Genomic DNA, 24267 nt, shown 5'->3' with positions numbered 1-24267 from the left:
CTTAAGATCATCTACAGGGGCCCTTCTCCGTGAGCCCCTGCCAAAGGAAGTGAGGCAGGTGGCTACTAGGAGGAGGGCTTTCTCCGCTGTGGCACCCCGGCTGTGGAACGAGCTCCCCAGAGAGGTCCGCCTGGCGCCTACACTGTACTGCTTTCGTCGCCAGCTGAAGACCTTTTTATTCACTCAGTATTTTAACCCTTAATTTGAACTTAAATTTAAATTTTACTGTTTTAACTCTGTATTTTAACCTTATATCAATTTTGCTGCGTGGTTTTATCCTGGTTGCGCTTTTTATACTGTATTTCGTAATTGTGCTTTTAACCTGTTGGTTTATTGTGGTTTTAATTTTTGTGAACCGCCCAGAGAGCTTCGGCTATTGGGCGGTATAAAAATGTAATAAATAAATAAATAAATAAATAAATAAATAAATAAATAAATAAATCAGTGCTCTGTACAGCCAGCTCCTGCTACAAACAGACAGAACCGTTTTCCCCCCAGAACAGAATCCAGAAGAAGGCTCTTCCAAATTGGTCTCCCTGCTTCTAAAAATATCTCATCTGCCTTCATCTTCGGTTGCCTAACATCACACTGATTATAGAGAAATGAAACAGGTATTGTATTTTGAATTTATGATTTATATCCTGCCTTTCTTCAATGATGGAACTTAAGGGGGAGCAGATGAGGTTCCCAGGTGGTCTCCATTCAGGTATTAATCCGACCTAGACCTACTTTGATTGAGCAAGGTGGCTGCATCATATGCCTTCCAGATTCTCTTCCAGGGGTCTCCTACCACACTAGATTATTAGTGGGGGGGGGGAGTTATTGTTGTAATGATGAACAGGATACAGAGATATTTGCTACCTTGGCAGATACATTGGGATAGGGGAAACTGTAAATAAATATGAGTAAATACAATCTGCAACAAAGAGGGCACTCTCCCTAGGAAATAATTGCTTACCTTGATGCTTTAGTGTAGTGCTAGGGCGTTCACTCCTTACCTGTGTCATATAAGGTGGGGGCTGCAGTGCAGGAGGGTTTGGAGATTCACTGGCCAGGTTTCTTTCAGTGTTCCATTCTGAGGAAAAAGTCAGAAGGAGTCAGAATTGCCCTTCCTCGTCCAAGGCAATATTTGGCAGCAATTCAATGTGGATGGGTGCAGGTGTGCAACTCACAGCCTCAGAACTGCAGGGTGCAAGGAAGACAGTACCTGGGCAATTTCATATATGTATATATCTCACAAGTTCCTGGCCCTTATCGTTGCAAAGAGACACTTGCAAGGTAGGAATAAGATCTGGAGAAATCTGAGGAACTAGAATAAGATTAAGCAGAACTCTTGTGGTGAGAGGCTGAGACAAGTGCTCCGCCTGGCTCTCTGATCTTCCCCATAACTAGCAAAATAATATGCAACACAAGCAAATATATATGTAATGTGGTACAACTTAGATTGCAAGACTTGGCTTTTCTTCATAATTCACCAAGCACGCCTAACCTACAATCTCCATTCAGTTTAATTGATCTTGCACAATATAATGGTTTCAATGAATGTGTGGAGCGATAATCTGATTAGCAAATCTGAGAACACTTCTGCCAAGAAACCCCAGCACCCATTTTTTCTGGTTATTTCTTGCATGGTGTGGTGGCTTTTTTGGTGGTTTTTGAAGTGTACCAATACTAGAAGGCCTCTGAGCAAAAGCATATGTATGGGAGGGAATGAAATAAAAGATTTCTGTGTTTAGAAAACACAAGATTACTATACTGTTGTTAAGTTCCAAAAAGCTAGTTTAGGCCACTAGCTTAGTTCTTGGACTGATTGTGGTCCCTGATGTGGTCTCTGAAGCCACACACACACACACACACACACACACACACACACAAAGTAAGAGGAAAATGCTGCAGAGCCAAAGGTTTCTTTAAAATTTCTACCACTTACCATTTTCAGTAAATGCAGATCACTGAAGTGTCATTTTTGGCAAGTGTAGTTCACTTTACATGTAAAATGTAAAATGATCTAGCCAATAGGACCATAACACTGGCCTACCTTATGAGATTTTTGTAAGGATAACCAAGATACCGTATTTCTTCGATTGTAAGATGCCATCGATTGTAAGACGCATACTAATTTCAGTACCACCAACAGAAAAAAACAAACCCTAAGACACACTAGCGATTCTAAGACGCACCCCATTTTGTGCTTTTTATATTGTATTTTGTATTTGTGCTTTTAACCTGTTGGTTGTCTTACTATGGTTTTAATTTTTATGAACCGCCCAGAGAGCTTCGGCTATTGGGCAGTATAGAAATGTAATAAATTAATAAAATTTAGAGATGTTTATATGGGAAAAAAGTGTGTCTTAGAATTGAAGAAATAGGGTAATATATGGGCATGGCTAGATGGGGTGATATCCCGGGGATTGTCCCGGGATCATGATGTGCAGGGCATCCCGGGAGCAGGGAGGGATGATTCCTCCCTTTCCCCAAGATATCACCCTACCCATTAATTCTGATTTTTCCGAATGATCCCGAGATGGCGGAACATGTGGTCCGCTGTTGCAGTTTTCCTCTGGCTCCTCATGAGTAACGCAAAGAACTGGGCACGGAGCTCCTCAGGAGCTCTGTGCCCACGGGGGGTGGGGTAAGCACGAGGTTTTTTCGTTTTTTAAAAAACTTACAATTTCAGTGAGTGCTCGTGCGCTCCTTCTCCTTTAAGAAAAATAAATCCAAAATGGCGGCCACGATGTCACACACCACGTGTAGATGAGGGTGACAATCTCGCGATCATAAAATCGCAAGATCGTTGCCTTCCACCCCCCTCATCTAGACATGCCACCAGTGAGGGAGGAAGCAGCAGCCAGGCACCTCTCCACCGTGCCTGGGTCCAGCTCCAGCTGAGAGCTCCCTCCCTCCTGCTGTCAACTGTAACTGCTGAACTTTGCAACTAAGAACTTTGCAACTTCCTTTCCCCCCTCCTCCTCCTCCCTCCCAATCCCCTTTCCTTTTGTGTCATGTCTTTTAGATTGTAAGCCTGTGGGCAGGGACTGTCAAGAAATACTTTTGTAAGCCGCCGTGAGAGCCTTTTTTGGCTGAACGGCAGCATAAAAATCCATAAGTAAAATAAATGAAATAAATAAATGCCCAATGTGTTTGGAACCCAGAAAGTGCTCTAAAAACGAACAACAGAAGAAGGAACAGGTAACTCAGTTTGGTGTTATCAAATAAGAAAATACGGACTAAATGCACCCTAAAATTAAAAGAATTGAAGGGCACTGAAATAGGGTGAAACGAAAGGAAATATTGTCTTGCCACAAAGAATTAGCCTGCTGTATTTACCACTCTAGGATATTATCATATCCACCAGAATGAAAATGATTGCATAGTTACATGGATCGCTGAAGCCAACAAGTCATGATTGCCAAAAGCAGATCTTCTGTCCTGCCTTGCTTGGGAATGTCCCTGTGGCATCTGGTTGGCCATTGCCTAAAGAGAATACTGATCTAGATGGATCCATTGATCTGACCTAGCCTTCTTCTGTTCTTAGGGCCAAGCAAGGCATCAGTTGCAAATGCAAATACTTGTAACAAATGGTGCTCCCCTCCCCGGGAGCTTCCTGATGCTGTGATATGAAGACAAAAAGCAGCAAGGGAGAGAATGTGGTGCTTCTTCGCTCTTTCTTCTCCTGATGTCTCCCCATTCCAAATCACATCCCCTTTGCTGTCTTATATGGAGGGGCCATGGCTTTGTGTTAGAGCACATGTTTTCAATGTAGACGATCCCAGGCTCAATTCCTGGCACTTCCAGTTAAAAATATCTCTCAGGTAGCAGAACAGGGAACGATCTGCTCTCAATCACAGTAGACATAAGAACATAAGACAAGTCCTAGTGGATCAGAATTAGATGCTTCTGCTAGCAATCATGTGTTTCAGTACAAGGCACCTTCCTATGTTCAATGGCATCGGTTCAACCCATCTCTACTGACCCTAGTGACATTTTCTGCCCAGCTTTAGAAGGCTAGGCTAGAAAGATGCAGGGCAGCACCTACCTTCAGTACAAGCCGGCTGGGCAATGTCCTCTATTCGCAGCTCATTCTCACTTGACCTGCAACACAGAAGTGAGTGCTGGCAGTTAGACGTTGCATCGGATTACTGGGACAGAATTGCTGGTGCAACCTGAATTCTGTGCAACTTTAAAGCTTTCTCATGAGTGTACTTTATCAACAAATTTGAATAAAAAGCATGCTGGATTTCATTTGCTGATCCCAATCCTCAGCACAACCTCGGATTGTTAGTCATGTACCAACTCTAGACAACCCAGGATGTGGAGACATACACCTAAATTCATAATCTAAGTGACATTAGACTACTCTTTTCAGAGATGGTAAATAATACCTTTCTTTGGGACACTTCAAACTCCAGGAACACACTACAGCACCAAACCAAAATCTTGCAAATCAGTTGCCTGGATGAGGCCTTACTCAATGACCCGTAGAAAGAGGAGTCTTTTCCCAGTACCCTTTGCCTTTTCTTTTCTCTGTATTTTTAATAACCCTCGTGCAAACTGCAACCGAAACTCTGAAAACCCAAAATCAAGACTCTCTTAAAAAAGCGAAAGCAAAGCTTTGAAGCTGACAAATTTGCATGCCCTCTCCCATATGAGGTTAGGTCCCACAGCCCCCTCTAGTTTCACATTGGGGCACGCAGTAAAACCCAGCGCTTCATGTGATCAGAGCAAACGTTGTGATGAAAAGTTGTGTCTTCAGAGGTCCATTAAGACCTTCAGGTTTAGTCTACCTGAGAGGTGTGGAAGGGTAAGATTTGAGGTCTGATCTCTATGTAACTGTATGGTCACTCTTGATATGAACCAAAAGTGTGGGAATCAGAATGTGTGGATATTCTGTGGTTTTATGTGGCTAAGGAAGCAGGATAGCAACAATTCCAAGAATGCCTCTGTAGATGAAGGAAGGTGATTGGAGGATGTTATGGAATACACTTAGACACGGATACCCTAAGGCAGTGCTAGGTGCCTATCGCTCTTCTGAGGGAAAACACACACAAATTAGATTTAGCAGTGGCAGTCCTATGTGCAAAATAATGCTGGCCAGCCATGGCACCGGGTGTATTTAATGCCATGCTTGTACAGCAAAAGCCTGGACATCCAAAACCCATTTTGTCAACCTCCCTCTTTAAACGGGACCCCATTACCATTTTGCAGGGCCTTCCACTCCACGTTGCAGCAGACTTGGCCTGCTGAACCAGAAACTATTCAGGTCTCTGGCTTCCCAGTTCCATCTTGCCTGCAGAACTAATACAGTGATTGCAATTTGTTTGTTTTTTATGATGAAGTGTAATGACAACGCCTTCTCACTTGAGCAGGTTATAGTCTGTTAGTTACAGGGAATGTTAAATGGGCAATAACCTGAAACACGCTATTACAACCACACTGTTTCACAGAATCCCTCGAATTTACTTGAAAGGCATGGTACTTCCATGGAAACCATTCTTCATCTGAGGGTAGAGAGTGGGTAGAATTAAAAACATGCTCCTGAACTGACTGACCTGCTGCAAGAAAAGTTTCTATTTCTTTCTTGTTCGGTTCAGGAGGCAGAAAACATAGTATCTTTTAAACGCCTCCTGAAGACATACCTTTTTACACCGGATTTTCCTTAGGCTTTAATGACTCAAACGATTAAATTCTAATAACCAATATTATATGTTGGTTAACATTGTAATTATAACCTGGATGATTGTTATCCTAGTTACTCTTTTTTGTAGCACTTTTGCTGGCTAGTGTATGTTATTGTCTCATCTGTTTGCGAATGGCCCATGCGGCTAATATGCAATAAAGTTATTTTCAAAAGTAACTGGTTTTATGTTGCCTTTTAAACTTTTTAATGTTATAATAATAATAATAATAATAATTTTGTTTGTTACCTGCCTCTCCCTCTGGATCGTGGCGGGGTACAACACTAATAAAAACACCATAAAATACATACAACTAATTCAAACGTTTAAAACCAGTGCATCATTTAAATGTATAGTTGTATTTTATGGGTTTTTAATTGTGCACTGCCCAGAGAGCTTCGGTTGATGGGCAGTATAAAAATGCAATAAATAAATAAATAAATAAAGTCTGGTTGAGATTTGAGGGGCCAGGACTGTTGTTATTATTATTATTATTATTATTATTATTTATTTATTTATTTATATAGCACCATCAATGTACATGGTGCTGTACAGAGTAAAACAGTAAATAGCAAGACTCTGCCGCATAGGCTTACAATCTAATAAAATCCAATTGGGCACCTCTGTAATATTTGATACACCTACACAAAGACTATTATTATTATTATTATTATTATTTATTTATATAGCACCATCAATGTACATGGTGCTGTACAGATTACACAGTAAATAGCAAGACCCTGCCGCATAGGCTTACAATCTAATAAAGTTGTAGTAAACAATAAGGAGGGAAGGAGAATGCAAACAGGCACAGGGAAGTGTAAACAGGCACCGGGTAGGGTGAAGCTGACAGTATAGAGTCAGAACAAACTCAATATTTAAAAGCTATAGGGAAAAGAAAAGTTTTTAGCTGAGTTTTAAAGGCTGTGATTGAGTTTGTAGTTCTCAAGTGTTCTGGAAGAGCGTTCCAGGCATAAGGGGCAGCAGAAGAAAAAGGACGAATTACAAAGGCACCAAAATAACTCCCCTGTGCTTATTTAATTTATTTGCCCTGTTTTTGTATTGCTTCCCCTGCAATGTTGCTTTTCTACAGTGCAGCCAGGAGTTGTTTACCAGTTTCAAATGGGATCCAAATTGTGCAGCCCATTCAGTAAACTAGTGGGTTTGTTTTCCTCAAGCCCTGACGATGCTCCCTTCAGCTTCTGCTACCACTTCTGAATGTTCAATCATGGATGGGAGAAGGGGAAGAAATATACCACATATGCGCTACAAACTCCATCTACCTTTTGTGTCAATAGCTGAACTGAGGAAATTCGCTGGAGTAGGAGTTTCTTTACCTGTGTGGTGTGTGGGAGAATGTAGCATTGATCCAAGATGCAGCATTGACCCAAGATGCAGCATTGACCCAAGAGGCGAGCCGGAACAGAAGCCGGAGCATGGCCTAGTTTAGGGAACCCCCTGGTGACCAGGCCAGATTCTTCCTCTGAATAATAATAATAATAATAATAATAATAATAATAATAATAATTATTATTATTATTATCTCTTTCTCGCTCATGGTGGCTTTTCTAGACAAACATGTCGAGCTTTGCCAAGTCATGCTGTCTTTTACAGATTCAGGAATTTCCTGACAATTGAGCATGTTTTTATTATTATTGTTACCACATTAAAGAAATCTTAGGCAACTAATTGTACGAATGTTAATCAATTAAATCTGCACTGATCTACAGATGAATAAAATACTGAAGGAAAAAACATTCCTTTTTTCAATATGACACAAGCACAGATTAAAGCGAGCATCCCGTCCGGCGTGTGAGAAAAGCAGGGAAGTTGTCTCTTCTAAAATGGCTCCGGCCTCCTATTGTTTTAGTAAGTTAGGGTGACCATATGAAAAGGAGGACAGGGCTCCTGTATCTTTAACAGTTGCATAGAAAAGAGAATTTCAGCAGGTGTCGTTTGTATATATGGAGAACCTGGTGAAATTCCCTCTTCATCACAACAGTTAAAGCTGCAGGAGCTATACTAGAGTGACCAGATTTAAAGGAGGGCAGGGCACCTGCAGCTTTAACTGTTGTGATGAAGACGGAATTTCATCAGGTTCCCCATATATACAAATGCCATCTGCTGAAATTTCCTTTTCAATACAACTGTTAAAGATACAGGAGCCCTGTCCTCCTTTTCATATGGTCACCCTATGTAAGTGCTTGTACAGCTCGAGGATGTTGACAAGGTGCTTGGACAGGTCCACTCAACCACCTCTGCTCTGGATCCTTGCCCCTCTTGGCTAATAAAAGCTAGTAGGGATGGAACAGCCGGCTGGGCCAAGGAGGTGATTAATGCCTCTCTACGAGAGGGAGTGGTCCCAGACCGTCTGAAAGAGGCAGTAGTGAGACCACTCCTGAAGAAAACTTCCTTGGACTCGGAAAATCTTAGTAATTACAGGCCGGTAGCAAATGTTCCATTCCTGGGCAAGGTCCTTGAGCGGGTGGTGGCGGGACAGCTCCAGACACTTTTGGATGAGACTGATTATCTGGATCCATTTCAGTCGGGTTTCAGGCCTGGTTTTGGCACGGAAACAGCCTTGGTCGCCCTGTATGATGACCTCTGTCGGGAGAAAGACAGGGGGAGTGTGACTCTGTTGATTCTCCTTGATCTCTCAGCGGCTTTCGATACCATCGACCATGGTATCCTTCTGGAACGTCTGGCTGAGCTGGGAGTGGGGGGCACTGCATTGCAGTGGTTCCGCTCCTACTTAGCAGGACGGCTCCAGAAGGTGGTGCTTGGGGGACATTGCTCGGCCCCGTGGACTCTTCAGTATGGAGTTCCGCAGGGATCGGTCTTGTCCCCCATGCTGTTTAACATGTACATGAAACCGTTGGGTGCGGTCATCCGGAGTTTTGGAGTGCACTGTCATCAGTGCGCTGACGACACGCAGCTCTACTGCTCCTTTTCAACTTCATCAGGTGTGGCTGTGGATGTGCTGAACCGGTGCTTGGCTGCGACAATGGACTGGATGAGGGCTAATAAACTGAAACTCAATCCAGACAAGACTGAGATGCTGCTGGTGGGTGGTTCCTCTGATCGGATGGGGGGCATTCAACTGGTTCTGGATGGGGTTGCACTCCCCCTGAAGGAGCAGGTTCGTAGCTTGGGGGTTCTCCTAGAACCATCTTTGTCACTTGAGGCACAGGTGGCCTCGGTGGCACGGAGTGCCTTCTACCAACTTCGGTTGGTGGCCCAGCTACGCCCCTATCTGGACAGGGATAACCTAGCTTCAGTTGTCCATACTTTGGTAACTTTCAAATTAGATTACTGCAACGCCCTCTACGTGGGGCAGCCTTTGAAGATGGTCCGGAAACTGCAGCTTGTGCAAAATGCGGCGGCCAGATTGATAGCTGGAACAGGGAGATTTGAGCATATAACACCGATTCTGGCCCGCTTGCATTGGCTGCCTATATGTTTCCGAGCCCAATTCAAGGTGCTGGTTTTAACCTATAAAGCCCTACATGGCTTGGGACCTCAATACCTGATGGAACGCCTCTCCCGACATGAACCTACCCGTACACTGCGCTCAACATCTAAGGTCCTCCTCCGAGTGCCTACTCCTAGGGAAGCTTGGAGGATGGCAACAAGGGAGAGGGCCTTCTCAGTGGTGGCCCCCCGACTGTGGAATGATCTTCCCGATAAGGCTCACCTGGCGCCAACGTTGTTATCTTTTTGGTGCCTGGTCAAGACCTTTCTCTTCTCCCAGGCATTTTAACAGCATTTTAACAGCATTTAATAACGTTAAGTTTGTTTTAATGGAACCCAGAATTGTTGTTTTAAATGAATACTGTTGTTGTTTTTATACATGTTTTTATGTTTTTTAAATTTTTTGTATACTTTTAATGTCTACTATTTTTAATTGTTGTAAACCGCCCAGAGAGCTTCGGCTGGGGGGCGGTATATAAATGTAATAAAATAAATAAATAATAAATAAATAATACTAAAAACAATCCCCCTACCAAAGTCTGTTCCCCAGTTAATCAGGGGCAACTTTTAAATTGATCAAATGTTTTTGATTATTGATTACACTTTGCACTCATTTATTATTATTATTATCATCATCATCATCATCATCATCATCATCATCATCATTTCTACCTCACCCTTTAGCCCAGCCTTCCTCAACCTGGGGCGCTCCAGACGTCTGGAGCGCCCCAGGTTGAGGAAGGCTGCTTTAGCCCCTCAGTGCCTCACAAGGCAATTCCCAATAATACAAAAGAACAATAAAATTCAAAAAGTCATCTAAAATTGTCAACAGAAAACTTTTAAACTCGTGAATAAAAAAGCTCACTTCAACAACAGCTATAAAACTATTCATTTCTTGCAGCTTAAATTTTTTCCAAAAAGGAACTATCTTCCTAAGAGCTGGAAGGTTTGAGCCTAGCAACCTTCCCTAGAAAATGTGAATTGCAGGGATGGGGACCCCACAGAAAAGGCCTTACTCCTTTTTTAAAAAATATTATTTATTTCATTTCAGAGAATTTCGATACTGTTTTTCATTTATAAAAAAACCCAACCCCACAGTGGTACTCCTTGTATCAATCCAAACTCTGGTAGAAGTATCTGGCCAATGGCTTTTCAGAAGATCTCAGGGTTCGTCAGAGCAAACGAAAAACTTCTCTTGTACCAGTATAGAGCAACAGCTGTGGCACCCCCAACCACTTGGGGAATCAAAACCTTTCAGGAGATGACAGAGGAGAAAGGTTGAGGTTGGGAAGGCAGACAAGCCAAAGAACAAATGTGTCACCTGCCTGTCTGCGAGGATTTCTAGACAGTGAGAGCAGACATGTGTGAGTGGCAGCGACAAGTTTTTATCACTCAGTGGAAAAAAGTAAGCTTGACACAGATAAAAGGTGTGGTGTTTACATCTCCTCTCTTCTCAGACTTCCTTCAAATTGGGGTGGGGGGTGGGGGCTAGACTCTCAGATTTTGCCAAACATTTCCATTGCAGGCCTGAAGAACCTGTGACCCATCAGGCCAAGCACAGCTCTCCTCCCAAGTATGGGCAGGCTGCCAGGTGTTGAATAAGCTTTCTGGCTTTGCTGACTGCCTATGACTGTAAAAAAAATAAATGGGGTGGTGGTGGAAGCAGGGTGTCCAGGTTGCCACACATGGCTGGTAAGCAAGGTGGTCACAACTTGTGTAGAACTCACCTCCTACTGTATCCCAACTCTCATATTTTGGAACAGAATCCAGGAATCCTGATGCCCAGCACCACTTGCTTAATGCATACTCTTTATCTTCCTCCAAGCCTCTTATAAGGCCGGAGGAAATTTTGGATGCTGGCCTGTACAGCTGTTATATCTTTCTTCCCATTCAAAAAAGTAATCTCTTCAATATAAACATTCCATGCAATGTTTGCAAGGAGCGCATAGATCTCTGCTGCAGCAACTTCAGCCATCTTGAAGCTTTGGAGGTCATGGAAGTTGTCACAGCTGAGATCCATGGATTTATGACTCACACATTACATTTCTCACACAAGAAGGTGACTCTCGCAAGCAGCCCATGGTATCATTTATGCTAGGAATTTATATCACATCAGTTCCACAGAATCAGATATACCATATATGTCAAATAGTTTTATATATTTGAACTTACAGCGGGTTTTTTTTTTAATTAATCACAGGCATTCTGAGCAACAATAAATTAGATTTCAGTTGCCCAGAAATAAGCCCAAGTGTCTTCAGAATGACTGAAGTACAGGGACAATGCAAAGCCACAAGGGCAGTGAAGGGCCCTTTTCACGAGTCTGCCTGCCCCACCTCACACTGTCCCCTCATTCTTACTTGGATGCTGCTCCTGGGGTGGGGTGGGGGAAACAGGAGGTAAGTGAGAAGCAAAGTTTCCACCCAATCCTTTGAAAGTCACGGGCACTGTAGTTCCTAGAGTAAGGAGACAATCCATTCTCTCAGCATGGTCCAGCCCAGGGGTAGTCAACTTGGTGTCCTCCAGATGTCTTGGACTACAACTTCCATTAGCCCCAGTCAGCAGGGCTAATGGCAAGGGTTTGTGGGAATTGCAGTCCAAAACATCTGGAGAGCCTTCACCAGGCTGCCTACCTCTGCCTTAGCCCCTTAAACCCATACACAGTATCCCTGGGCAGTGAAAGAGAGTTTGCTCCTTCTCTTTCTCCTCAAAGCAACTCAAAGAGATCCACTTCTATTGTGGACTGAGGGAGCGGCAAGATCACTGGGCCCGTGGTGGTACGCAGTCCTTCTTTCTCGCCCTCACTTGGTAGGGGGTGACAGCTTCCACTAGCTTGGCAAAGCGTGCTTTCTCTTCCCTCATGCTGAACCACAGGAGAGGATCATATTTCGCACCTGGTACACAAGTGACTAGGTGTGTGTGTTGGGGTCTCTGCAATCCATGAGCTCTCTTGCCCTTCACCTGCCAAAATGATGGGCATTTCATTCGTTCTGAAGAAAAAGGAAGAAAAAGGATGACTCTGTTTTCACCAATGACTGTTAAATCATGGTTTTGGGGGCAGGGGAAAGAAAATGACATTTCTCCATGTCTTAAATTGAATGAAAAGCTATATTGACTTAACATCTTAATTGAATCACAGACAGTTAAAGCCTTTTTGAACATGGGCCTAAATCCAATGCAGAGTTAGGCATGACTGATTTCAATGGGCTTAAGCATGTCTAAACTCTGTTTTGGATTTTAGGCCAAGTTATTTAAAGAAGATTTTTAAAAATTCTTCAATCCCACTGTAGCCACAGCAATCCAACCTAAGACTTTTGCACCATCCTCAACAAAATCACAGGGTCCCAGTCTGTGACCCGAAAATATTTAGCTGAGATTCTTAATTTGAGTTTGATCCCTCTAGAATTCAGCCTCAGAATGTGCTTTCAGCACCAGAGCTCAGTTTTGGAATAGGCAAAGAAATAACAAAGGAAAGGATAGCTCTGAACATAATACAGCATAATAATAATAATAATAATAATAAATTTATATCTTACCCACCTCTCCATTTTGATCGAGGCGGGAAACAACAATAAGTGATAAAATCCATAAAACTGAATTAAAACATAATATACATTGTTAAAAACATCCTAAAAGATTCTAAAAACATCTTAAAATTCCACTGGATAGGCCTGCCGGAAGAGATCAGTCTTTATAGCTTTCTTGAATGCTAGTAGACTGTTAAGCATACATTTTAGCCGCCACATAACTATCTCGAAACCTCGGGGATGGGGGATAGAGATGTAGGGGCAGGATGGGAAAGGCTTATTGAACAGGAAGTGTATAGCTTCCAGTTAGACTTGCACATCAGAAACGCTCTTGGAAAATGAATGACACATTCAGGTTAGTGTGGGCCTTTTTGCCCAAGAATTTTAGGACTGCTTTATAGAAGGGACTACCAAAGAATGTGTCTCAAGGTTTCACCTTTCTCCAACATTATGTTGGATTTAGTTAGCAGCAGTTCCAAGTGTGCCCAGGGGAAAATAACATTTAAGACAGCTTTCCCAACCCGGCACCGTTCAGATGTGCTGGACTACAGTCCTAATCATCCAATTGGCCATCATGGCTGGGGATGATGGGAGTTGTAGTCCAGCACATCTGAAGGACACCAAGTTGGAGAAGGCTGATTTAAGGGATAACACAGGTAGTTCAGTAATAACTGCTGCTTTCCTCAAAAGATACCGCTGGCTAGAGCGTATCATCAATCACAACTTCCATATCTCTTATGGACATGTCTGAACTATAGGCCACAGCTGTGTATGTACTGCACAAAAGCAAGAATAGCTCAGAATTTTGCACTGGTTGCAGAACTCAGCAACTTCAGAACCTCTGCTCTGATTTATTAAAAGCAAGTTATGTCTGCAAAGATACACTTGAAAGTGTACAACCCATGTCTGGTGAAGACTCAAAAAAGCAGAGGGCCAAATGAGATCCCTACTTCTTAGGAGAAGTAATACCATACCCTGCAGAATTCCTTCCAACTAGCATGTGAAAACAGTTTGAATAAATAAGCAAATGTATGCAAATCTGCATAATTTATACATGCCTGGCGTCCTTCAGGCGTGCTGGACTATGCTTGGTGTAGAATTTGGTTCAGATTCCACACAATCCAAAATGGTAGATTCCCAGATTCCAAGATTAGGTGCCATAAAACAGGACTATACTACAAATAAGGGGAGGAGCCCTCACTGAAGGAACAAACAAGGAATGGATCCTGTAAGAAAACGCTAGGTCTATACTATCCAATTTGTGCTAACAGGTCCTTAAAACAGGACTAAGCACAAATCCTGGAGAAGGCAGATATCCTTCTCTGCCCAGAATACCCCACAAAGCAAGCAGAGATTGATGAATTTACCTTCATCCCTGCAACAAAATGGGGAAGAGATTCAGAGTGCTTATAGAATTTGACAAGGATCACGGAGATTGGATGTGTTTGCATGTCTGCTTATTGGTGTTTTGGTCCCTGTTCCTCATACTTTCAAGGCATAATCCAATGGGGACTTCTCCTGTTCAAGCCCCACTGAAATAAATAGAAGCTGAGCAAAAGCAGCTCCCATTCATTTCAATGGGACATGAACACGAGTACTTTTCTTTAGAGTGTCAGCAAAACCAGAAGGGGGTAGAATCCCCCCTCCCCACATGCTGCCCTGTGCATCTCCTCAAAATCTGCTCCAGAAGTTTGGGGGACCCTCCAAAGCAGATTTGGGGTGTGTGCAGGAATGGGGGAGGAAGTCCACTCATGCAACACTGGAATCCGCCCAATATTTTAAGAATGCCAGAATCCACAAAAATACCTATTCATTTTTCTGTCTTGGAGTGAGGTCTGAAAAATGGTTCTGCAAGTTTTCAGAATGTTTCAGTTTGAATTAGGGAGAATCCTGCTGTGGAAAACACCCATTGGCTAGTATCCATAACATCAATACACTTCTCTCCCCAATGTGCTAAGCAGTTTTTCAACTTTGGGTGGGAGAAGATAAGGTGAAGAAAAGGATTAATATATTCAAGTATATTTGTTTGTTTATTTCATTTGTTTATTAATTTATATGCCATCTTCCTTCCATCGTGAAACTGAAGGTGGCTACCTGCAGTTCCCAGGTGGTCTCCCCTCCAAGCACTAACCAGACCCATACATGCTTAGCATCAGCAAGGTAGCTGTCTCATGTGCCTTCAGACTACGCCCTGGTATGAAGAACATAAGAAGAGCCATGCTGGATCAGACCAATGGTCCATCTAGTCCAGCACTCTGTTCACACAGTGGTCAACCAGCCATCAGCCAGGGATGAACAAGCAGGACATGGTGCAACAGCAGCCTCCTACCCATGTTCCCCAGCAACTGCTTTATATAGGCTTACTGCTGCTTTAATTTTTTTTAAAGTGAACAGATGCCTGAAATGTGAGGAAAGGCAAGATAAAAGTTGATCCAGCATTCAACTTGCTGGTATACATGTGTGAAAGGAAATCTGCAAAGCAGGCTTCACCCATGAGTGAAGATGTTGCTATGACCACTGTTAAGGTTAGGAATGTTGTGTTTGTCTTCACCCTAATTCAGACTACAACATGAAACTCAGAATAGATCATGGTTCCATGGTCCTTTCCACCTCTCCCTCCCTGAGTTGTAAAATATCACCTGACAAAGCAACTTACAAAGGTCGTCAATGATTCTGCACGTGAAGGGTGGGTGGGGATTTCTGCTGAGAGTGAACTATCAAGATACCATCTACTCATTTGAAATACTATTGTCAATATAGTCAAGAGACCACAGAGCAATTGCTCACACCTGAGGCTGGCACATACAACACGTTCCCAGCTTTTGGTTTAATGCTACACAAGCATCTTTTAATACCTACTTCAACTATTTTGTTGAAAGTATTTAGGTCTCTCAGTTTTCTACTTTTTAAAAGAATAAAAAGTACTTTGATCCAAATAATAAAAAGGAAATGCCCACAGTCCCTTCCTCTGTCGGCCCCATTGCCAACAATTCTCTCAACGTGCTTTCCATCGAACCATGCTACATAAATATCGATGGGGTTATGCAGAATTAAAAGATGCTTGAAAACATTGATCAAGTTGCAAAAGTTGCTCTGCTTTAAATGTTTAATAATAATAGTTTCTCTTTATATAATATTTTAGAGTGTTCAAAGCATTTCAAACACATTATTTCAGTCATTCTTGCGGCAGAAGATTCTGCCCTTTCACACTTGCTGCCCCATATGCCTGGTACTGCCTTCCAGAACACCTAGATGATTCCACTAGTCTTACCTCCTTCAAATTGCTTCTCAAAGCCCACCTTTTCCATGAAGCCTTTGACACAACCCTCTAATTCCTATGCTCTACTCTATGACTAAGTCTAAGCTTATGCAACTAAAACATTGGTTTATTGCGTCCCAGTTTACTCTTGCCTCCATTTCCTTTCCCTTACTCTGCTGTTTCCACTGTGTTGAATTTTAGATTGTAAATTCCTTGGGGCAGGAACCTGTACTCTTAGACTCTGGGCATGTCTATACTACAAGGATGTAAGGGGAGAATCCCAGACTTACTGGCTTCCGCGATCCTCCCTGGGTGACTTGACGGCTGCACAACATCCTGGAAGGACGTTGTGGCCGCCATTTTTGAAAACAATGAGAGGAGTGCACTCATGCTCCACTGCAAAAGGAAAAAAAAAACCAATTGGAGTGGATGGTGGTGGTGCAGAATGAAATCCTTTCCCCTCCTCCACTCCAATCGGGTTCTTTAAGGTGGCGGGGGAATAACGTACTTTCTGCAGGACTCAGAAAGCTGCTTCACCACACACACACTAGGTGTTCTCTTTTTTGGTTTCCCAAATATGGTCACCCTAGGTATATGAAAATACTGTGAGTATGATCCTGGTACTAAAAATAAAACCCTGGCCTGGGAACATGCTTAGAGGCACCCTGTTGCTTACATCCACTCCCCCAAGCCTTGGGATTCCAGGAAAACACAATAGATCTTGTAAGCCTGAAGGATGCCCACCTCTGGAACGTACATGGTATAATTCTGTTCTTGCTGCCTTTCACTGTCAAGCCAAAGCAGAGGGCATTGCAGCATGCAGCTGCCCAAATCTTTCCTTCAGTCCCCAACTGTTGGCCCCTTACAGAATGGAAGCTGTCCTTTGGTGCTCTGCTCTTTCACATAACGAGTTGCAGCAGTCTCATTGTAGTAAAACAGTAGCTTCATGTTATCAGTTGTGATGCAGCCGTGGGGACAGCTGACCTACAGGAGCACCATGTGACTAAGCCAGATGCTCAACTGATCTGCAGAAGTACACTGTAGATCGGCTTTGGGTGTGGTCAGGCCTGAATAATGAATATAAAAGGGGGAGGTGGCTCTATGAAAGACGCATTGGGTAAGAATGGTAGCCCTGCTAAGTTAGGGTGGCCCTATGAAAAGCAGGACAGGACTCCTGTATCTTTAACAGTTGCATTGAAAAGGGAATTTCAGCAGGTGTCATTTGTATGCACGCACCTGCTGAAATTCCCTCTTCATCACAACTGTTAAAGCTGCAGGAGCCCTGCCCACTTTTGTATCTGGTCCCTCTAGTATAGCTCCTGCAGCTTTAACTGTTGTGGTGAAGAGGGTATTTTCAACCGTTGAAGATACAGGAGCCCTGTCCTCCTTTCCATATGGTCACCCTATCTAAGTACAATTGTGGCAACTGGTCTGTTAATTTCTGAGGCCCTCTAAGAGCATGGCTGCCAAGACAAGAACGTAGGCTTTAATAAAAGGAAATGGCATGGGAAAGTATCATATCAACCAACTGTTTTACTGGTGGCAGCAAAAGCTGCTTCATAAACATCAGAACTAGAAAAGAAGACTTTGTAACTCAGGAGAAAAGAATAGTAAAGAGCAGGTTACGTGTATAGCTGAGCATCTACGACATAACTCTTCGGGACCACAGAAAAAGCACAGAATGTGATAGTAGGCACAGGAATCCACTTTGGAGAATCTCAGCTGTTATTATGTTTAAATGGAATTCTCTAGATCTTACGGCTGCAAGATATGCTTTAAAATGTGTGTTAGTTTTACCCTACCCTGTGCCTGCTTACCCTACCCTGTGCCTGTTTGCATTCTCTTCCCCTCCTTATTGTTTTACTAGGATTTTATTAGATTGTAAGCCTATGCGGCAGGGTCTTGCTATTTACTGTTTTACTCTGTACAGCACCATGTACATTGATGGTGCTATATAAATAATAATAATAATAATAATAATAATAATAATAATAATAATAACAATGCTTATTGAATTCCCAAGTGCCAAAAAGTGTAAGTATGACTGCAATCCCATACCCACTCAGCTGGGAGTATGTCCCATTGATCTCAGTGGGACTTACTTATGATGAGATATGTATAGGACTTTGCTGTAAAAAGATTTCTGTGAGTAGGGTCGGGGGTGCACCATCCTGCATAGTTTCTCATTCTTTCCATGATTGGCAGAACCAGAATAAATTAAGCAAAATCGTTTTTAAAAACTGCAGAATAGATTATGCAACTAAGATAGGGATGACAGGAATATGTTCAGTTTGTAGGATTTACACGTTGCACAGTTTTGCTTTTCTTCACACGGAATTTGGGTTCCTTGGATGCAAAATCTGAATATCATTTTTGTAGCATGGAGTACCTACAGCCTTGATTATGTTGAGGGAAAATTCCTCAGTAAAAAACACAGAATACATAAGACCTGAAAGAAGAAAGGGGTGCACCAACAAAACAGTCACGATTCCCCACCTTAAGCAGAATTTGAGGGAGGGCAAGGCAGAAAAATGGTCAGACGTTGGGAGGGGTGAAAAAAACAAGAGAATAGATCAAATGCTTGGAGTCACAAGGAAAGGGGGCCTGATGCCAGAACACCCAACAGAGGAAAACTACAAGTTTTGCCCCTACCTGTTCTATGAATGGTCCCTGAAGGAGGACATTCTTGAGGTGCCAAACAGAGAGGAACCCAGAAAAAATCCTCACTGCCCAATCTTGTAGGCAGCCCAGCAACAGAACCGGGAAATAAACACCTCAAATTTCAGCAGCCTGCAACAGATGGCAAGCAGGGCCATTCCACCAGCCCAGCTGAAAGACCAGTAGCTTTATTCCTCTGCTCCCCTCATCCCCTTTTCCTTTTGTGTTGCGACTTTTTAGAATGTTAGCCTGTGAGCAGGGACTGTCTTGTTTCTATTGATTGTATGTAAGTAACTCCAGGAGACTTTTGGGGGGCTGAGGAGCAGGATAAATGTGCCTTTAAATAAATTTAAAGCAAAACATGAAGGAAGAAAGATATGACATAAACTGTCCAGAACAAAGAACCTCCAGATTAGGGTGACCATATGAAAAGGAGGACAAGGCTCCTGTATCTTTAACAGTGGTAGAGAAAAGGGATTTTCAGCAGGTGCCATTTGTATGCAGACAGCATCTGGTGAAATTCCCTTTTCATAGCAATAGTTAAAGGTGCAGGCGCCCGCCTCTCTTTTCTATCTGGTCAAGAGGGCAGGGCTCCTGCAGCTTTAACTGTTTTGATGAAGACAAAATTTCACCAGCTGCTACATGCATTCAAATGACACTTGCTGAAATTCCCTTTTCTATACAACTTTAAAGATACAGGAGCCCTGTTCTCCTTTTCATATGGTCACCCTACTCCAGATGAGACCAAAAACACATTTTAGGCCCAATGGCCAAATGTTAAAAACATTTTTTTTTAGTATGACAAGTTGCTCACAAACCTCACCTGGTAATCAAAGTCCTATATTTCTAGATGTCTGCGTGTTTGGACAGTTTACAAAAGTTGGCAAAGCATAGCTTATCTTATCCTACGGCTCAAGGTGAATAATACACTCCCATACTTCTTGCAACTTTCCACAAACCCCATGAGGTAGGATATTATTAATTATTATTATCACTTTGCCTAGGACAAAACTCAAGGGATCTCCAACAGCCACAATGAGTCTATCCCCAGGCAAGAAAACAACTGTTTAAGCTTCCCTAGGTATAACTTTGGTAAAACAATAGGTGAGTCACTCTTGTCAACAGCCAAAGGCAAGTGCAACAGATCAAAAATTGTTGGACTGCACATGCGCCTTAAGATTCCCATAGGAAATAATCTCTACATTTTTATACTATGTCTGAAATGCTGATAAAATAACACAAGGAAGCAGGGGGATGGTTGAATCTAGGGTATAAAAAGGAGAACAGGCTTCTGTATCTTTAACAGTTGTCATATGTATGCATGCAGCACCAGGTTTTTAGATTTTTGATGGTTTAAAATTTTGTATACTTTTTAAAGTTCAATGTTTTTAACTTTTGTAAACCGCCCGGAGAACTTTGGCTATGGGGCGGTATATAAATTTAATAAATAAATAAAATAATAAATAAATTTAATAAATAAATCCCTTCTTCACCACAACAGTTAAAGATGCAGGAGCCCTGCCCTCTTTTGTAACTGGTCAAGAAGGCAGGGCTCCAGCAGCTTTAACTGTTGTGGTGAAGAGGAAATCTCACCAGGTGCTGCACGCATACAAGCGATACCTGCTGAAATCCCCTTCCCCATACAACTGTTAAAGATACAAGTGTCCTGTCCTCCTTTTCATATGGTCACCCAGGTTGAAGCCTCTATGGCCTCAGCCAAGGCAAAAGCAGTTATTGTCACCTAGTTTCCTCGCCTCGAAGTCTATCTGATCATGAAGTCATATTATTTCTTCCCTGTCTGCCTTCTTTTGTGTATTATGTGTGGCTCTCCAGTAACAGTCAAACCAAATCCCTGGCTCCCATGTCTTGCTTGTGATTAAGTGTTTACTCATAAGCTGGTAGTTACCTTCCTCTAGCTCAAGTGAATTGTTTTGGGCTACTCTAGGGGAGTTCTTTGCTTCCTCGGAGGCCAAACATTGGGAGAACTGGCTGTCTGGCACATTCACTCTATGGTTGCTATTTCCCTGACCTTTCTCCTGTTTTGTTATACAATGTCTTCCTCCCTGCTCTATAATGGACACAGTTTCTACATCTGGGGGCCTTAACAAGGGATCCTTGAGAATCAGAGCTTATGAGGGTTGTTTTCAAATTAGGGCCCTATAGTGCTGCTGAGGCATTACTCTTCCATACTTAGTTGACATTGCAATTAAAACAGGGGTTGCAGATAACCTTTAGTATAGTGTTATAACATCTAGCAATGCCCTTTCTCATGGCCAACCTCCTTCTATAGTATGTGCTCACAAGTAAATCCCATTCAGCAAAGGTCCTGGCACAAGCTAATTAAAAGTTTCCTGTTCTCAGGTCCTTGCCATTTGATTGCTTCCTGTTGAACCACAGCTGGGGCATTAGAGATAGCCTCTTAATTTCCCCTTCAGTAGCTTCTCTGGATTACTCTAATGTTCGTTTTTGTTCCTGTGGAAGAGGTCTAATCCCTTAACCACAGTCAACAAGAAGCAATAAAATAGTCAGGACTTGCAAACAAGAATTGTTAATTAAAAGCACAGAAGCCCCGAAAAGTCTCAAGTGTTTTGCCTGTCAACCTTCCTCAAGTTAGTGCTGAAATTGCATTTTATCTTCCCCACATACTCTCAAAATCTTCAAAAAAGTGTTAAAAATCAAAGGAGAAAAACACAGAAAATACTGGACTGTAACAGTTTGATGATGATGTTTTCTGGATTCTCCATAAAAACTGAGTCAACCAAGAACGGCAATTCCAGGGGGAAAAGCCAGTTTGGAATCAACCAAGCATTCATCATTCTATTCATAAAATATACCCCAACACTGGTTATCATCACTACGTCTGTTGCAGTCTGCTTTAGTATAATGTTTAAGAAAGTCTGCATTTGGGCCCTGATATAGCTGTTTTCACACAGGACACTGAAAAGTACACTTTAACCCACAAATGCACCTGCTATGTACACAACCTTATTCCCTACAGCAAAATTCAAACATTATCCTCCCTATGGTGGTAAAAATATGCTAATCAACCAAATATTTGGCAATTTGCCGGCTGGAGCTTACAGGAGCTGAAGTCCAAAACATCTGGAGGGAACCAGCTTGAGGAAGACTGCAATCGTGATTCATATAAGCTCCCACTTTCAGAGTGAAATGGCCCAGACACCGGTTTACCACCTAAGTGAGAACCAAGCCTGGGAAACCTGGACCAACCAGATGCATATGTACAGATGTTTAAAGAAGCTTGTATATAATCTATATATAACATGTCCACTACTGAAAACACAACCCGTGTTTGCTTCATAAATTGCAAAACCACCCTGAATGCATTTTGCTGTTCTGTAATCTGGATGCAAACCATCAGTAGCTAGAGTACACATTTGCATTAAAATGGCCCTCTTCCACTTTGTTAACATTCAAATGTATGTACACACAAATATGTCAATGGTACTTTCAGGGTCACATGAGAAAATGCCCTAAGGCATTAATTGGGAGGGGACAGGAAAAAGCTCACACCTTCTCTTGGTAAGTGTGTGCACCTCCCTTAGAGATGCCCATCTCAAGAATCACTTGCGTCACTGAGACACAGAGAAGGGACCCATCAAAAACATTCAAAGAGGGGAAAGGAGCAGGAATTGGAACCAAGCACACTTGAGTGTTTAAATTAAGGTCATACTTTTTCTGACTCCTCTTAAAACTACGTATAGCTGCTTTCTCTCTTCACAAGGAATACGTTTTGTCTGAAAGGGAGTCTCCAATTTGCAAATATGTAGTGTTACTGCATGTAAGGTACAAGCTAAATGGGAAACAAGTCTTGGTCAATCTGGGATGGAAATTAATTGATAATGGCACAGGGATTAGGAATTAAAAATCTTGAATACAAACCCTCTCCTTTGGGAGAGGAGTGTAATCTAGAGGATCTGTTAGGGATCTGGGGAGCAGAGACACCCAGGTCTTGGACCAGGGCAAAGGAACTGCTAACTCTCAGAGATGTGTCATTTCCAGGCAAGGGCATGTAGGGTACTGAGAAGCATTACCTGATTTTTATTGGCCTCATGCAGCTCTTGAGCCGGCGCGATTCACCTTCTTTGCCAGACCTCTTAGGCAGACTCTGGGAAGGCACCACCCCCTTCAGTACCACACTGTAATTCCTGCCCTGGTTGTTGGCCCAGTAGACACCTTCGTCAGTCTGATACCGCACCACAAAATCAAGCCGGGCTCCTCCTTCCTCCTCATCTTCCTCATCGTCATGACCAAAGTCCAGGCGGAAGGCAAAGCGGTCGGTCAGGCCCCCATCTGGTGAGCCCCCTTGGACGTAGAGGGCAGGGTAGTCGCGGTGACTCTGCCACCGGTCTCGGCTTGCCCGCACGTGTACGGCCTTGTGGTAAGAAACGTTGAGCACGCGCACAGTGCCACGTAGCACCCGTGGCTCTCCCAGCTCAGGAGGCAGCACCTCTTCCAGCTCCACCTTGACCCGGCGCAGGCGTTCGAGCTTTTCGTCCTCACCTTGACCCACTGGCGGCAACACGAAAGATGGCAGAAGGTAGCAGGTAGCTGTAGAGGTTGGGAGAGAGGCCAAGGGGGGCATCACCTCAGGGGGGGACTCAGGCGAAGGCGGCGGCCAAGGCTGGTAGCGCCGCCACCGTGCCAAGGGCAGGCCCAAGGCATCAGCAAACAGCACGTGCCGGCCTGCGGCATGCTGGGAGGACTCCTCCACTGTGGTGTCAACAGCAGTAGCTTGCTGAGAGAACAGCCCTGCCTGCCCTTGAGCATGCTGGGAGGGCAGCCCTTGACTATCCTGCACTGCATGCTGGGAAAGTGGCCCAGCCAGGCCCGGAGGATGCTGGGAAAGCGGCCTTGCCAAGCCAGGGTGCTGGTGGTGCCCTTCCTCCTCCTCCTCCTCCTCCTCCAGCCCCACGTCGTCGTCGTCGTCGTCGTCTTCTGAGGAGGAGCTGCTCCCCCCGGGGGCGGTGGGGTGCTGGGGCCTGGGCACCGGGGAGGAGCGTGGCACGAGAGCCCGGAGCGGGGGGTCTTCCTCCTCCTCCTCCTCTTCTTCTTCCTCTCCCCCCTCCCCCTCCCCCTCCTCCCCCCCTTCTGCCGCTTCCCTAGTCAGAGGCAAGGGAGGCAGTGGCGGCGGTGGGGAGGAGGAGGAGGAGGCCCCCGCGCGAGCCATGGCGGGCGGCTGAGGGAGGGAGGACGACGGGCCAGCCGCGCAGGCAGCAGCTGCTGCTATTGACGAAGCTCTTTGGGGTGGGGGTGGGGGTGGGGGGGAGGTAGAAGCGGGGGGGGGCGACGACGACGACAACGAGCTAGGGTGGATGTGGGGGTGGAGCGAGCCGGGAGAGGGAGGTGGAGCAAGCTGGGCAGGCAGGAGAAGAGGATTGCGAGGCTGGTGGCAGGCAGGCAGGCAGGCAGGCAGAGCGGCGGCACCAATAGAAAGACAAGAAGGATCCTTCTCTTTTCCCCTTTTTCCCCAGGGGGGGAGAAAAAAATGCAAAACAAAACCGGGGCGACAAGAAGAGAAGCAGCGAAGCATCAGGCGAAGCGAATCATGCACGGCGAGCTACGCGCGCACAGAGGCGCGCGGTGGGAAGGCTGGCTGGCCACAGCGCGGCATCGCTGCCCACACCGCCGGGTTCCTCCTCCGAAGAGCCCCTGCATC

At 44.0% G+C, this 24267-nt stretch overlaps 1 protein-coding gene across 1 annotated transcript in view; it reads right to left on the bottom strand.

Moving 5' to 3' along the window:
- The window catches only part of PPP1R3F (protein phosphatase 1 regulatory subunit 3F), a 29379-nt gene extending 5588 nt beyond the window's left edge, over positions 1–23791 (bottom strand). The window contains exons 1-3 of the mRNA XM_063119145.1: positions 22643–23791; positions 4037–4092; positions 999–1075 (exon numbers count right to left, since the gene is read on the bottom strand). Coding sequence (XP_062975215.1) covers positions 999–1075; positions 4037–4092; positions 22643–23778 — 1269 coding nt within the window. The 5' untranslated portion in view covers positions 23779–23791. The remainder of the gene's footprint in view (positions 1–998; positions 1076–4036; positions 4093–22642) is intronic.
- Between the last annotated feature and the right edge of the window lie 476 nt (positions 23792–24267).

The sequence above is a fragment of the Elgaria multicarinata genome, chromosome 3 (genome assembly GCF_023053635.1).
Source record: "Elgaria multicarinata webbii isolate HBS135686 ecotype San Diego chromosome 3, rElgMul1.1.pri, whole genome shotgun sequence".
NCBI lineage: Eukaryota > Metazoa > Chordata > Lepidosauria > Squamata > Anguidae > Elgaria > Elgaria multicarinata.
Note: the sequence above shows the minus strand (reverse complement) of the source record. Positions and strands in the feature narration are given on the sequence as shown.